The 14,214-nt window shown below is 34.4% G+C and overlaps 1 protein-coding gene across 2 annotated transcripts in view; it reads left to right on the forward strand.

The window, feature by feature from the left end:
- Window positions 1-14,214, forward strand: part of TTC27 (tetratricopeptide repeat domain 27) — a 104,131-nt gene that overhangs the window by 11,308 nt on the left and 78,609 nt on the right. For both annotated transcript variants that reach the window (XM_048935837.1, XM_048935838.1), the window contains 4 exons: window positions 1,305-1,445; window positions 4,052-4,154; window positions 8,020-8,184; window positions 13,222-13,358. In XM_048935837.1, the coding sequence (XP_048791794.1) occupies window positions 1,305-1,445; window positions 4,052-4,154; window positions 8,020-8,184; window positions 13,222-13,358 (546 nt within the window). The remainder of the gene's footprint in view (window positions 1-1,304; window positions 1,446-4,051; window positions 4,155-8,019; window positions 8,185-13,221; window positions 13,359-14,214) is intronic.

Genomic DNA, 14,214 nt, shown 5'->3' on the forward strand with positions numbered 1-14,214 from the left:
ATCACTGGAGGTAGGTTGCATCTAATATACATCCAGTGGGTAGTTTCTTTCTTCCCAAGTGGCTTGTGAGACCATTGTAAATTTGGTTTTTAACGTTAGAATTGAAATGGTTGCAGTGAGGTCGTGCAAGAAGTCAGTGGTAATTTTCAATGATAACACATGTTAAACAGTTTTAAAAAACTTAAGCAAATCAGAAAAAAAAAAAAGCCTGAAAATTACTGTAAGGAGAAGTAGTGATTATTAGAAAGTGAACTAGTGCAATAATGTGGCTTAACAGTTTATTAAGAGTAATCTATTGGTAAAGGTGCTGAGAAGAGTTTCAGATCTTAGGAATTATGTTACCAGTTTAGTTTAAAAAGTTGAAATGTGACTTAAGTAGCTTCTGTCCTGTTTGTGTAGACAGAATAAAAATCTTTCTCAGACAAGTGACTTCAGTGTAAGGTGTCATTTAACCTTCTTGCTTTCTCTTTTGTTCCATTCTTTTCTTTTTTTTTTTTTTTTTTTTTCCTTTCATGCCATTTGACAACAAAAGCCATACTTTATGTTTGCATACTTAATTTGCAAAAGAAACCTCCACATATGAGAACCAAATGTTGAGTGGTAAACTGACATCTGCCCAAATCTGAAGATTAACTGCTTGAATGCTTTCATTACATTAAAAGGGAGAGAAGAATACATGACTGTCATCTAATGGTCATCACCAAGAAACAGGTTTCCTGGAAAGCTACTTAAAGCCCATTAGAAAAATAATTGCTGTAGAGAATGTCATACATAAAAGCATCCAAAACAGAGAGGTCTTTTTGATTGGAGAAATAGAAAAATGGCTCCAATATTGCTACCCTGATGTCACTCAAACAGGAAGTTCCTTCTGGTGAGAAGAAGTTAATGCACATTGATGTAACTTGGAGGAATATGTAGTGTATTTGAGTACAGTCTGACTAAATTTATTAACAAATTAATTTCTGATATGCCAAGCTACGTGGCTTTTATTTATCGGAAGTTTTTCTTCTTAGATTATGGGAAGAGTTACATACTGGGAAGTATTAAATGGGACTAACATTAAAAGGATGTGGATTTCAGGTGGGAGGAATCTGAGTGTTTCAGATCCCATTGATCTGTCTTTCTAGCAAGAGGCAAGGTAGAATTCATTGCGACTTACGAAGCAGCTGGAATTCCAAACATCGTGATACTTTTGAGCAGACCTTTTCTCCTTAAACATGTAAATGGTAATTTTCTCTAATTCTATGAGTTTGTTCATAAACTTAAGTTTCATTTCCTTGACACTTTTCTTGTTTATGTTTCAGCCAAAAATGCTGCATGCCACAATTCTGAAGATGTTGGTTCTAGATGCTGAATCAGTGTATACCTTGACTTCTCATCCTATCTTGCTGCTCATAGCTAGGGTAATCCTTGTGAATTCAAGACATAAACTCTCATCTCTTCAGGTAAGGAATATGTGACAAATAATTGACTGTGCAGTATTCATTAATTGTGTTTTTTCGTTCTTTATTTTTCATGCCTCATTAAGTCCCCATTACTTCTTACAGTTCTTTTTCTGCTACTCTGAGGTTCGTTCTTCTAAGAAATAATTGAGAGTCATTACAGTTTAACACAAGTATCTCCTCCTTAAAGATGACCTATTATCTCACTGTAGTCCTCAAAAAAGAAAAATCCCTACATTATCTTAAAAAAAAAAAAAAAAAAAAAAAAAAAAAAACCTGAATAGAAAAGAACCTTTTGAAAAGGCATCTACTTTCTGTCAATATTGAAGAAGGGGGAAGAGAACCCGAATGTCCAATAAAAAGTACTCTATGGCCTTTTTGACAAGATTTGGGATGCCATTAACTACTACTGTACAGATTCAAAGCTGTGAATTCTAGATGTAATTGTAATTTTTTTTCTCATTGTCCTCCACATCTTTCACAGGCATCCATGTGGGAATTACCTTAATTCTCTCATGTTCATACATTTAAAAGAGATTTAAATCTCTTCTTGAGTGGGTTTTTGGCATTGCCTTTCTCATAGCTCAGCAGTAGGCAGGTTGGTAGCCTTTGGAAGTGGAGGACTTAACAGCAGCAGCTTCTCTTTATTGCATTCTGGTTTAACAGAATTTGGCTGGAGAACAAAATGCCACATGGTCCCTCTTTACGCTTGGCTTACAACATCCATTCCCAGCTGGGTCTTTGTATGAATGATGACTTAAACTGTTTGGCAGATGTTGACTGTATGGTATTTCTGGAAGCCAAGCTCTTCCATCATTTTCCCTGTTATTCACAGATGAATGCTGTTGAATTTCAGCAACTGAGTCAGTCAGAGAGGGAAGAGATGTACTTTGTTTAGGGAATTCCCATGCTGCCTCCCCTCAGACTGATGTAATTATGGGCCTCCTTCTACCCAGTGGGCATTCAATTACTTCTGGCTACAAGTTTGACTAGTAGTCCAATGGTAGCAGCTGATTAAAAACTGCATTTTTCAACAGGTTAGCGTAACAACTGAAGTTTGCCATTCTTTCTCATTTCATCCTTATTCAGAGAAAATCTTCTTAATACCTTTTATTCTTAAGATTAGTTAACATAAATTTAAATTAGGAGAGTATACTCTGAAATCTGTTTTATCAAAACGAGCCTATGTTAACACTTTATAAAATATGTATGTATTTTATATAGCTAATTAAATATTTGTAAGTCATCAAAAATATTCTTAATGCAGCTCCCCCAAAATAACATTGCTTGTAGAATAATGGAAAGAGTTCAGATGACTTGCTTGCAACTTTTATAAACACGTTCTCTGTAACTGTAAAATTTTTGAATGGCAATCATTTGTCCTCAGGAAATTGTCTCATTGAACTGAGCACTCAATTGCTTGAAAAACAAGTATTTCTTTATATAAGTGTAAGCTGAAGTTGTTTGAAACTTATTTAAATTGCCTTTAAGCTTTTAAGTATGTGATAAAATATTGGGCTGTGACTTTTTTTTTTTTTTTTCCACGAAATCTCTTTCTGTTCCTTTGCTTTGTTCAGTTTGATATCAGAAATTCTTTCATTACTTTTTGAAATAGATACTATTATTCTTTTTGGTGGTTCCTTTCTAAGGGCACTACAGTCAACTATATGTGATTGGTTTAGATGACTTTCCTTGAATAGTGTTTAGCACTTAGGTTTGACCAGTGGGCATTTACAGATGATTATCTTAGGTATGATTATGAGAGTAGAATATTATCAGTTAGCTTTTCCACATATTTCCATCTGGTGCAGAGAGAAAGGGAAAAGCCTACTACAAAAAGCCAGGGAATTTTTGTGCACACAGCATCCTAAGATCAGGCATTTCTTGAGCTGCGATCTAGGTACAGTTCCATGTAGCATGATTACTTGGCTCAGTGATGTATTTGTCTTTTTCAAATTCTACATACAAACATGAATAATTTCAATTGATTGCAAAATGTTTGTATAACTGCAGTTCTTCTTAGTCTCCTTTCTACCCCCATCTAATAAAATATGAGGTTAGGTAGAAAAGAAGAAATGCATACAAAGGCTATGCTGGGTGGCCAGACATATTCAGTGGCTTCCACATAAAAAGTGACTAAGTAGTCTGGAAAGATTACTGAAAAGTGAGATCATAGCTGTTTATTAAAATTGAGAATATGATGTAGAAGTAGAGAAGTAGGGTACAGCTTTTTATTTAGTATTGTCTTTTTCTGTTACAAGAGCTAGGAATATCAGAGTAGTAAGTGGATGGTCCAAAAAAAGCATGCAGGCATTTCTTTTATCTCCTGTTTACAGAGTTTCCTACCAGATAGTTGTCCTAAAGATTTGCTGGATTCAAAGAGTTGTTCAAGAAATGAATAGAAGCAGAGCACATCAAATTCTGTTAGAGCATTGAAGAGCTGTTTATATAATCACCTTTATGCTAGGCCTATGGTCACTTTTTTTTTTTTGTGCATGTATGTATATGCTTAGAAATGACAATGCAGTAGATAGTTTATATTTGAAAGCCATTTATTTCTTTCAATTTTAAAAAGTTTCTTCACTTGAAGTATCCTTATTTTCTTTCAGACCTTACCTTGGTGGACTCTAAGATGTGTGAATATTCACCAGCAGTTGTTAGAGGAAAGATCACCTGAGCTATTTACTCTTGCCCAGGCATGTATAAGACAAAGTACGTTTCTGATGACTTGGTTTGTTGACTTTGCAGCATTAGTTGTAAGATGTGTTGGGGGATAAGAATTTATAGATGTAACTTTTGCAATATGAAGCTTATGGGATGTATATGTAACTACAGAGAGTAGAGATGGACAAGAATTTACTTAAATTGATAAGTATTTATATGACATGTGCTGATTTTGAGACTGTACAATGAGTATGAGAGTATGAGATTGCAGACTAAGGTTTTCCTTCCCTGTGCTTAGCACTGTTAACTTATCACAAACTAACTTCAGGAATGAAAACTGCACAGGATGGCTTTATTTAACTGATCTTACTTGGTTATGAAGTGAATGTCTTTAATTCTGTGTTTTCATGAGAGTTTCTTTTCCTGTTCACTGCATCTCAACATAAATTTGGAGGTTTATTACCACTTTGCACTGCATGCAGAGAGAATAGACAATATCAATACTAAATTAGCTAATAAATATTGCTGTTTACAAATGCATTAAATAGAACATAAAAATGTCAAATGTAATTATATACACTTGACACTTATTTTTCTAAGAGAAACAAACACTTGTATAGACAGGTTAATGTCATTTCCTACAGCAAATGATAAAGCTTTTTGCTTGTTTGCCCCTCAGCAATTAATTTGTTAGCTGAAGATTTTAATTTAACTTTCTAAACCTGAGACTCCCAACCAAGAGCATTTTAAGAAATATTTTTTGCATTTAGAAATGAGTTGTCATATATATTTACTTTCACGAAAGGAGTTTAATTGCTAAAGTTTCAAGCCTCCCTGCTTCTACCACACCTTAATGGAGATTTTTTAAAATCTGAATCATACATAGGCTCAAGACATGCAATTGACATAAAAAAAATGGAGTAGTTTTTAGCCCTTGGAAGACTTCCAAATAAGTAACAAACATGTTGTTAGTACAGTAATGGAATGGAACAGGAGGTTTTATTGGGTCCTTTGTAGCAAAGAAAGGAATGAGTTAATTCTCTTAGTTGATGATGAAAGCACTGGGATGGAAGGGTTTTCTTTCACTTGATGTAAACTGTGCGTTTTTTTATTAGTTCATTAGAGAATGTTGAACTAATGCCTAGTGTTATCTAGCATTGGTATGAGAATCTTAGATTAAATTCTGCTGAGTATTTTTTTTAGTCAAACTTCAGAATTTTTATTCATAGAAGGCTGGGAGTGTTGCTGATGCATAGACTAAAAAATAATCAATAGTTATAATTACATCATGGTAGATAGCTAACTGTTCCAGAGAGGATTATATTGATGGATGGGAATGAGCTGGGTGAAACAAAATTACTGCTGCTCAGTTTTCATGTATTGAGGCTTGATCACTTGGTATGTTCAGAATGTATATTTTCTGAATAGCTACATAAAATTATCTATGAATTCTATGCTATGAAACAAACGATGCTGGTGTGCTTCATTCAGGTAAAGAAGGTTAGGGAGACATGTTTGTAATATTAAAAAAAAAAAAAAAGACTGTATATAGTCTCATCCTACTCATGTCCAGAACAGTTTTTTTTGTTGTTTTGAATGTATGTTTCTTAGATGTCCAGCATCGAAGATACTTAGATGCCAGGGGTTTTGCAGTTCTATTTGAGTACTGCAGTTATTGTTTGAAGGAATGGTTTTGTTATGTTAGCTTTGCTGTAGGGTATAGAACACATGAAAACGTTTTCTGGTTTTGTGAAGTAGCAGATAAAATGGAATCTGTAGTAGGCTGATCAGTGGTAGTTACCTGATTGTTACGTTTCCTTCTTGGAAATACAGAAAGACAGGAAACTAAAAGAGAAGGAATCTTAAAGTTGCTTTAAATTCACTGATTAGATGGTACTGGCTGGAGTAGAGAAATATAATAGTTTGTGCAGCTATAATACTGCATAAATACCAAGATATCTGTTTCTGATGACCAGTGTTTGGTTTTCAGAGATGATGTAAAGTACACTTGGATGCATAGTGAGCTTTTCCAGGCTGGCTTTGCTGCCCGTAGCTTCTAGATGCAGTTTATTAAACTTCTAATTCATTAAAGCCATCTGGGTCTTCAAACAAGTGCCTTGTTTATATTCCATAAAATAATTACTAAGCCTTCAAAATAGGTTTTGATTATGGCTTAAATAACTTATTTGCTGGATCAGCTTGACTGGGAGACTGTTTGCTCTTTTTTAAAAAAGAGAAGTTGACATTTGTGAGGGAAGCCATTTAAAATGTTGCTCTCAACTGTAAGTTCAGCATTATCACCTAGATATAAGACAGCTGTGGTGATTCCCTCCTGTTCTGCAGCAGCTGTTGTGCAAAACCTGGAGCATTTAATGCTGCTTTCCATTCATCAGTGTTCAATGCTAAAATGTGGCATGGGTTGGCAGAGAGATGATTTTTGCAGCTTATTTATACAAGTAGTGGTGTGAAGCTTCCCAAAAAGGTCTCTGAAGTTTCAAACGCCTAAACTTATCAAGCTTTGTTATCATTTTAAATATATGGTATTTACATCAGGCGTGTAAGAGCACTTATCAATACATTACTTTAGCATGAAATCATAAATGCTGATAAAGTTGAGCAATTTTTAAGGTTGTGGATTTTTTGCAGTCAGAAATCACAGGTTAGTTGTCATAGCAACCATAGTGAATGTTCCAAGTATTTGAAAACATTGATGCATTTTTTTAGTTCATTGTATCATATATGTGCTTTTAGCACAATTTTATATTCAAATTATTAAAATTTGTTAGCTATTGAAAAATGAAGAAGTAATGTCTTACTGTAGGCCATAACCTGCTTTTTTATTTGACATTGAATCAAAATCATTTGAAGTTGCACTCTTGTGACATTTCCATGTGTGCACATGCACATCCGTTATCCTGCAAGCTCTTTTGCACTGACAATAGACTTTCAGGATTTAGTCACTCAAAGTGTTTTAAAAGATCAGTGCAAATCTACACTTAAATTTGAATAAAAATAAAAATTTAATTTCCATTTTCTTTTTTTCATAATACCTCATAGAAAACAACTTATTTTTTCCTTCAGAACTGTCAGAATGTTATTTAGAATGTGTGGGAAGCAGGTAAATGACTGATGTCCTAAACCGTTTACTGAAACATATTTTTTTTTTATATAAAATGAGTGAAAAAAGCCTTTCCTGGAAAGATATCATGGTCTTTTGGGCATTCTCTCTTTAAAGAAAAACAAAAAAAAGAAGTTTAATAACGTGGACAAAAATATTTAAGACTCAGATGATTTTGTAATATGCATTACTTAAATGTGCTTTTAATGTGTTTACGTTTTGTGAGGGGTGAAAAAATATGAAGTTATCTTTTCTGAAGTTTTCAAATTCATTTCCCAAGGTATTGTCTGCTTTTCAGGTGGAGAATATGACTGTTATCACTGAGCAAATCTGTAATTGTAAAAAACAAAACAAAACAAAAAAAAACCCAGACCAAAGAGTCTGCAGTCCCAATTCAGTCCTCAATCTACTGGCCAAACTTCAACTTTCTCATTTAAAGTGTACTAACTAAGGGCGGGTATTTGTTGTACTTCAACAGGCTTTATTATTGTGCTTTGCCATGTCCTTGAACAATAGAGTTATATATTTTCTCAAAAACCAACATCTTAGCACAGCTTTACTGTAAAATACAAGTGAATATTAAACTTTTGTTCTTATTCTAGTTGTAGCCTTGAGATACAAGACTTTTAAAAATGCTTTTAACGGGTGTGTCTTTTATACACTGTGTTTTTAAATGTATGAAGGTTAACTTTAATCATGACAGACTTCCTCTCTTACTATTTTAAATATAATTTCAAAATATCATTCTCTAGTATTTGTGTCCTGATAGCTTTTTTTCCTCTTCTTGGTTTGTAGTGACTGAAGCAGAAGCTTTGTTCGCAGGTGATGAAGGCTGGCACTTAGCAGTTCAGTTCAATCTTGAGTGTGCCTATACATTTTTGTATTACTATGAGTACAAAAAAGCTAAACAATGTTTCAGTACGGCTAAAGACATTGCAAAACTGAAGATTAATCTAACAGGTAAGTTTGCATGCGCAATCTATTAAAGTGGTTGGTCCTACTTAACTTACAGTTGATTTTCTTTTTTTTTTTTAAATATGTCTGAAAAAAGCAATACATTTTGACAATTGTTGACTTCTAAGCAGGTAGGACTTGCTTGTTGTCTAAGAATTAGCATTGCTTTGAAAAAAGAAGAAAAATATACCATTGAGTTACAGTGTCATCCTTAATGTGAGGGTCTGATCCTATAGTATTATGATCCTTGTTGCATTTCATTATCAGTCAAAGTCTAGGTCTAGTTGTCTCTTTTAGGGGACTCCTAAATCTGATTGGTGTGGTGATGGATGCATCTCTGCGTTAGGTAGGGGTGGTTTTAAAGACCTCGGAATGATATGATTCAGTCTTTCACCTTTCTTGCCATTAGTCTAGACCTCCATGTAAGTAACTTTTAAATGTTTCTTTCAGGACTGTTGTTACAGCAGGAAATAAGTAGGAAAAACTCACATTACTCACACCAGACATATCACAAAATCGCTTTAGAGACCATATAATCATCCTTTCAGAATCACTTCTTTGGAGTCAGGAAGATCAGATTACTGCACTTGTAACTTTATTTAAAATCACATATATAGATAAAAGATGATTTTTCTACCTGGCTCTGTGAAGTAAACAAAATGTCACAAAGCTCACCATTTTTCAGTGTGAGGGCCTGTGAGCATTTGTGGGAAGAAATAGAAAAAGAAATGGGTACAAAGACTTTTCCATAGATTTGTTAATGGGAGGAACTGAAACTTGCAGCCTCTGAATCTATTATGCCACAAAGCTTACTGTTTCTTTATGCTTAGATTGGAGCTGTTCCTACCCCCGTGTAGATCTTTTGTCAATTTAATACTTTAATTAAAAATAATATAATTGTTGTAGAACTCCATGCTCATTTATTCTAAGGCTTTAAAGGTTAACTTTAAAAATCTGTAATGAAAATCTTGTGACATCATGTTTTTGTGTAACTGTGATTGAGTTGAATATATTTGGTGGTATCTGTCTAAAGCATAGGAGTAATTTTCATCTCCTTGTTCAGATGAATTCTATTTCAGTTGATCCTATTCTTTCCACGGTGCAATACGTACTGCATGTGTGACAAGTAAAATTGTGTTTCTTGAAAAAGAAAAAAAAAAAAAGGCATATTTTCCTTGATTTTTATTAAAAACATCAGTGCTTTTCATGATATTTGAACTATAAAAATTTAATTAACTAAGAACAGGTAAAATCAAGGTGCCAGATGGCTATTCACTGATATTCCTCAACTTGCAGTCATATATTCCTTAAATGAGATAATTAGGTTTTTTTATGAGTAATTTCCCTAAATCTAACTTTGTAAAAAAGCTGTTGTTTGAAGAGTTTGGGGGGGGGGAGGGGGAGGGAAGGGGGGGAGAAGAGGGAGGGTGCACACAACAAGTCTGGATGCTTTGGAATTGTTTTTTATTTTTATGACTGTTCCAAGAATTTGTGCAAGTCCCACAGAGGGATTGCAATGATAAAGTCTCTTGGAAAAATATTGTTGTGGAACTCCTAAAAGTTCTATGGTTTATCTCCATAAATCTATTAGACTTATTATGAAGGATGTCTAACCTGAAGGCAAATGAAATGAACATGTGGGAATTGCTGGCATTCTAGACAAATTAATTTGACATGCACATTTTGGCTAAGCACATGGAATATGACATCATCAAAAAAGACTTTGCTTTAATGTAGAAATTCAGCCTATAGTAAAGATACTTTTAAGAGTTTTGGAAGGAATTTCCTTTTTAGGGAAGATTTTTGAGTATTTTGTTCTTTAATGGCTGTAATCCTTAGTGGCTGAGTAATTTATTACAGCATAGAAACTTATGCTGTTCTTAAAAAACAATTCAGTATTAGTATTTTTCTAGTGTTATTTTAAAAACAGGTGAATCATACTTGTTTTTGCCTGTGTAGTTTTTTAGTTCCATTAATCCATGTCTGTCCTATATTCATCATTTATTAAAAAGCGTCTTTCTGTCCCTCACAATGAGTCGCTGTCATCAATAACTCCATGAAACAGTTCCTAATGAAAGAAGGCTGTGGTCCTTCTCACATAAGAATCTTACTGTGAAGTGGAGACTGGTAATCCAAAATAAATTGAAGATCATCTGATATGAAAAATTGATAGTGCTACAGCCTGAAATCCACGTATTATTTTCATTCCCTGTAGTCTATCTGTGGAAATTTCTAATATGGGACAGTAAAATCTCTGATATTTGGATTCCCTGTATTTTGTGATTCTTTCTGGCAGTATAAAGCAAGCACTTTTTTTTTTGTCAACATAAATACATGTGATATTTGTTTTAATATAGAAAATAGATAAGTGTTTTCCCTATAATAACAAAGAATTCTTTGCTTGGGGGGAAAAAAAAAAGGCATGGAGGGGTAACTGTCTCAAACATTAAAGAAAAAAAAAAACAATCACAACTTCTAGGTGATAAGTAAATTTAACAGTAACATGGCTAGCTTTGCTAGTGTTTTATTTAGTGGCTTAAACAGTAAGGTGTGAGAGGAAGTGAATTACAGCATAAAGGCTTACAAACATTATTAAAATTATGAATTGAGTGCTACTGTGTAAAAATAATATGAATTGCTGGCTAGTCTCTCTCTTTCCATCTGGTTCCCTCCACAATGTGATTAGAAGGTGATATTTTTAGGACCTTTTTCATTACTTCCTGAACTTTTAACACAGGGCTTTCCATTAAAAGGAGTGTTTGGCAGAAAAGGAGTGATCTGTTTAATTACTAATTTCCCTGATGCTCTCTTTCCGCCTCAAGGAAGAAAAGGGATGACTGACTGCTATTGCAGTGTTTGTGCCAGATCATCTTACAGATGATGGCCTCATCCCCTGGCCTTCATCCACTAAACAGATGAACATTCAATTGTCTTTTAATACTCTGCAAATTTTCAAAACTATAACAAAACTTAAAACTTGAATTTAATCTCAGTTGGCTCTGCAAAAAGAACAGTGGGACAGTGTTCACTTCTCTTTTTCTTATGTCTTACATTTCCTGAGCAGTGTATAACAGTCAACAAGCAAATTCCAGTTTTTATAGGTATTAGCTTTGTAGGATTTTGTTATTTTAAGTTCTAAAGCTCTTTGATTGCAGCTTAGAAACAGGTTTCTAATGGAAGAGCAGCTGCAGCTATGTTTTTGCTTTCAACTTGGTGTAAATGTCAGTTGCCATCCTAAAAGCTAGTAAAAGTTGTCTCAGTGTCTAATAAAGAGCTCAAGAAACAATCAACTTTAAGATTACTTTCATGCAGTCAAAATATTTAAAATGATGATCTGTGCCTGTAAAACATAATTGAGAAAATGTCATGTGAACTACATTTATGTCTCTAAATTATATGTATACTATAATAATAGCATCAACTAAGGTATTTTCCTAAATAAATAAATAAATTGTGGGCTATCCTAGAACAGCCCACATTGGGAGGGATCTACAGTGATCATCAAGTTCAACTCCTGACTCCACACAGGACCACCCAAAATTCAAACCCATTGTCTGAGAGTGTTGTTAAAATGCTGCTTGAATTCCAGCAGTTTGGGGCCATGACCGCTGCTGTGGGCAGCCTGTTCCAGGGCCCCGCCACCCTCTGGTGAAGAACCTTTTCTTAACACCCAACATGACCCTCTTGTGATGCAGCTCCATGCTGTTCCCTCAGATCCTGTCACTGTCATCAGAAAGCAGAGATCAGTGCCTCCTCTTCTGCTTCTCTTGTGGGAAAGCCACCATGAAGACCACCATGGTGCCTTCCCTCTCTTTTGCCTTCTCTAGGATGATTGAGCCAAGTGACTTCAGCCATTCTTCACGAAGCTGGTTATTGCCTAGCCCTTTTGTCAAGGCCTCTCTAGCCTCGAGGGAGTCAGTAGCTCTTGACAAATTATTGTCATCTGCAAATGTTCTCGTTTTGTCTTTACCCAATTTGTTTGTGAAAATGTTAAAGAATCGCTGTGGAATCCCACTAGTGACTCGCCACCAGTGTGATGTAACTCTGTTTATTAGAACCCTTTGAACTTGGCCTATCAGCCAGCTGTTCACCCACTGCACTGTGTTATTGCCTAGCTGTATACTGGATGTTTAGTTCAGAACGATGTTATGTAAAACAGCACCAAAAGCTTGGCTGAAATCCAGAAAGATTACATAGAGTTGATCAACTTAGGTGACAACCTTGTCACAAAAGGAGTATAAGTTTAAGCAGATCTTCCCCCTTGTGAACTTGTGTTGGCTGTTACTAATGACTGCATTTCTTTCAAGAGGTTTCTATAACTCCCAGAATAATTTTATCCTTGAATTTGCCAGGCACTACTTAGTGCATTAAATGTAGATGAAAAGGATAAAAAAGAGCATGGAAAAGATGCAACGCTGAAGGAAAAAAAAAAAAAAACCAACCAATTTGATTCCTTCCCTATTTTTCTTCTATCTATCATATTTGGTTCAGGCATCTAAGCATTGTCCTTAAATGTTGATATAGACCTAGAAATGAAATTAATGGGCTTTGGAAAATACAGTTTGTGATCATTTTTTACAAAGGTTCTACAAATCAAAAGAGGCAGTCAGACTCTATTAAACTGTTTCCATTTGGAAATGTTGTCTTTTTATAAGATGTTACAAGATTTTTGTTTTCCTGAATGTTTCTGTGTTTTCATCAATGTTTATCAGGGAAATTGAACAATTATTTGCAGCTTATTGCTAGTATTTTAGAGTAGGGAACTGTTGAATTTGGATGACTGTGGGTGTAGTGGATTGTGGGGACTTTACCTAAAACTGGACTTGCAGGACACATCTAGATATATTAATATATTTGTAATGCCTGTTTTTTTAATATGTTGTGGCTAGTGGTGAAAGCACATGGTTTATTGCGATCAAATCAAGCAGAGTTAAAACACTGATAAGTATTACAGGTTCACAATATGTTTCTTTTCAGGGAATACAATGGGATTACTGCTTTTTTTAGTGGTCACTGGTATAAACTTGTATTAATTTTCTGTAGGTGCTTTGGGAAAGAGAACACGATTTCAGGAAAAATATGTAGCACAGCTTATATTGGATGTCCAAAGATCAGAGGAATGTATCCCTCCTCATAGTGAGCTAACCCCAGCACCTACTCCTCTAGAAAACTTAACTATGGTACGTATTTGAGAAGAATTGTTTTTCTTATTTCTTAAAGTGCATTCAGAATTTTTAACTTATTTTAATGAAAATGTTTTTAAGATTTTTTTTTCTTGGGTGTTTACAAGAGGAAAGTGTATGGTGCCTAGAAGAAACGTACAATTTCTGGAAGTTTTGGGAAAAAGATGAGAGGCAGTGTCTATATTCTTCAAGCTGCAGTCTTTATAAAGAGGTTATGCCGTGACAGACTTTGATTGTTAAGCAAAAGAATTTAACGATGTCTGTATTTCTAAATTGAAAATATGTAGTTCAAAATAAAGATAGGATAAATAAGCATATATTCTCTTTCTGAAAAGTAGAAATGCAGCATTAAATATTACTTGAGTGCTTTTGGCTGCAGGAAGGGAGTTGAGTTTTGTGCAAATCTGAGAAACTATTAAGAAATTTTGTCTTAAAGTATTTAAGCTGCCTAAAAAGAAGTTAAATGTTCCCTTTTGCATGGTTTACTTAAAAAAAAAAAAAAATTAAGCCTTTTATTTGTGCATTTACATTGTATGCTAGAAATCCTACAAAATAGTATTAGTAGAACCATGTGTTGCTTTGAAGAAAGCCTAAGGTATTTCGAGTTCACGCATTTTATTAGTGTTGTCATGTCAGAGGTATGAGACCAGGCTTGACTTTCCAGTTCATATGTGCCTTGAATTACTAATTTATGTTTTTGTTTTTCCATTTTCTACCATGTATTTGCTGATAACTCATTATCAGAATGTTACTTCATGTAATCTGTATTTCATAACAGTGAGCTCCAGCCTTTTTTTTTGTCTGGCTGCAAATTAGTCAGCTCTGGATGTACCTTGAAGACCTGTTAGGCAAA

The sequence above is a fragment of the Lagopus muta genome, chromosome 2 (genome assembly GCF_023343835.1).
Source record: "Lagopus muta isolate bLagMut1 chromosome 2, bLagMut1 primary, whole genome shotgun sequence".
In the NCBI taxonomy this organism is placed as follows: domain Eukaryota; kingdom Metazoa; phylum Chordata; class Aves; order Galliformes; family Phasianidae; genus Lagopus; species Lagopus muta.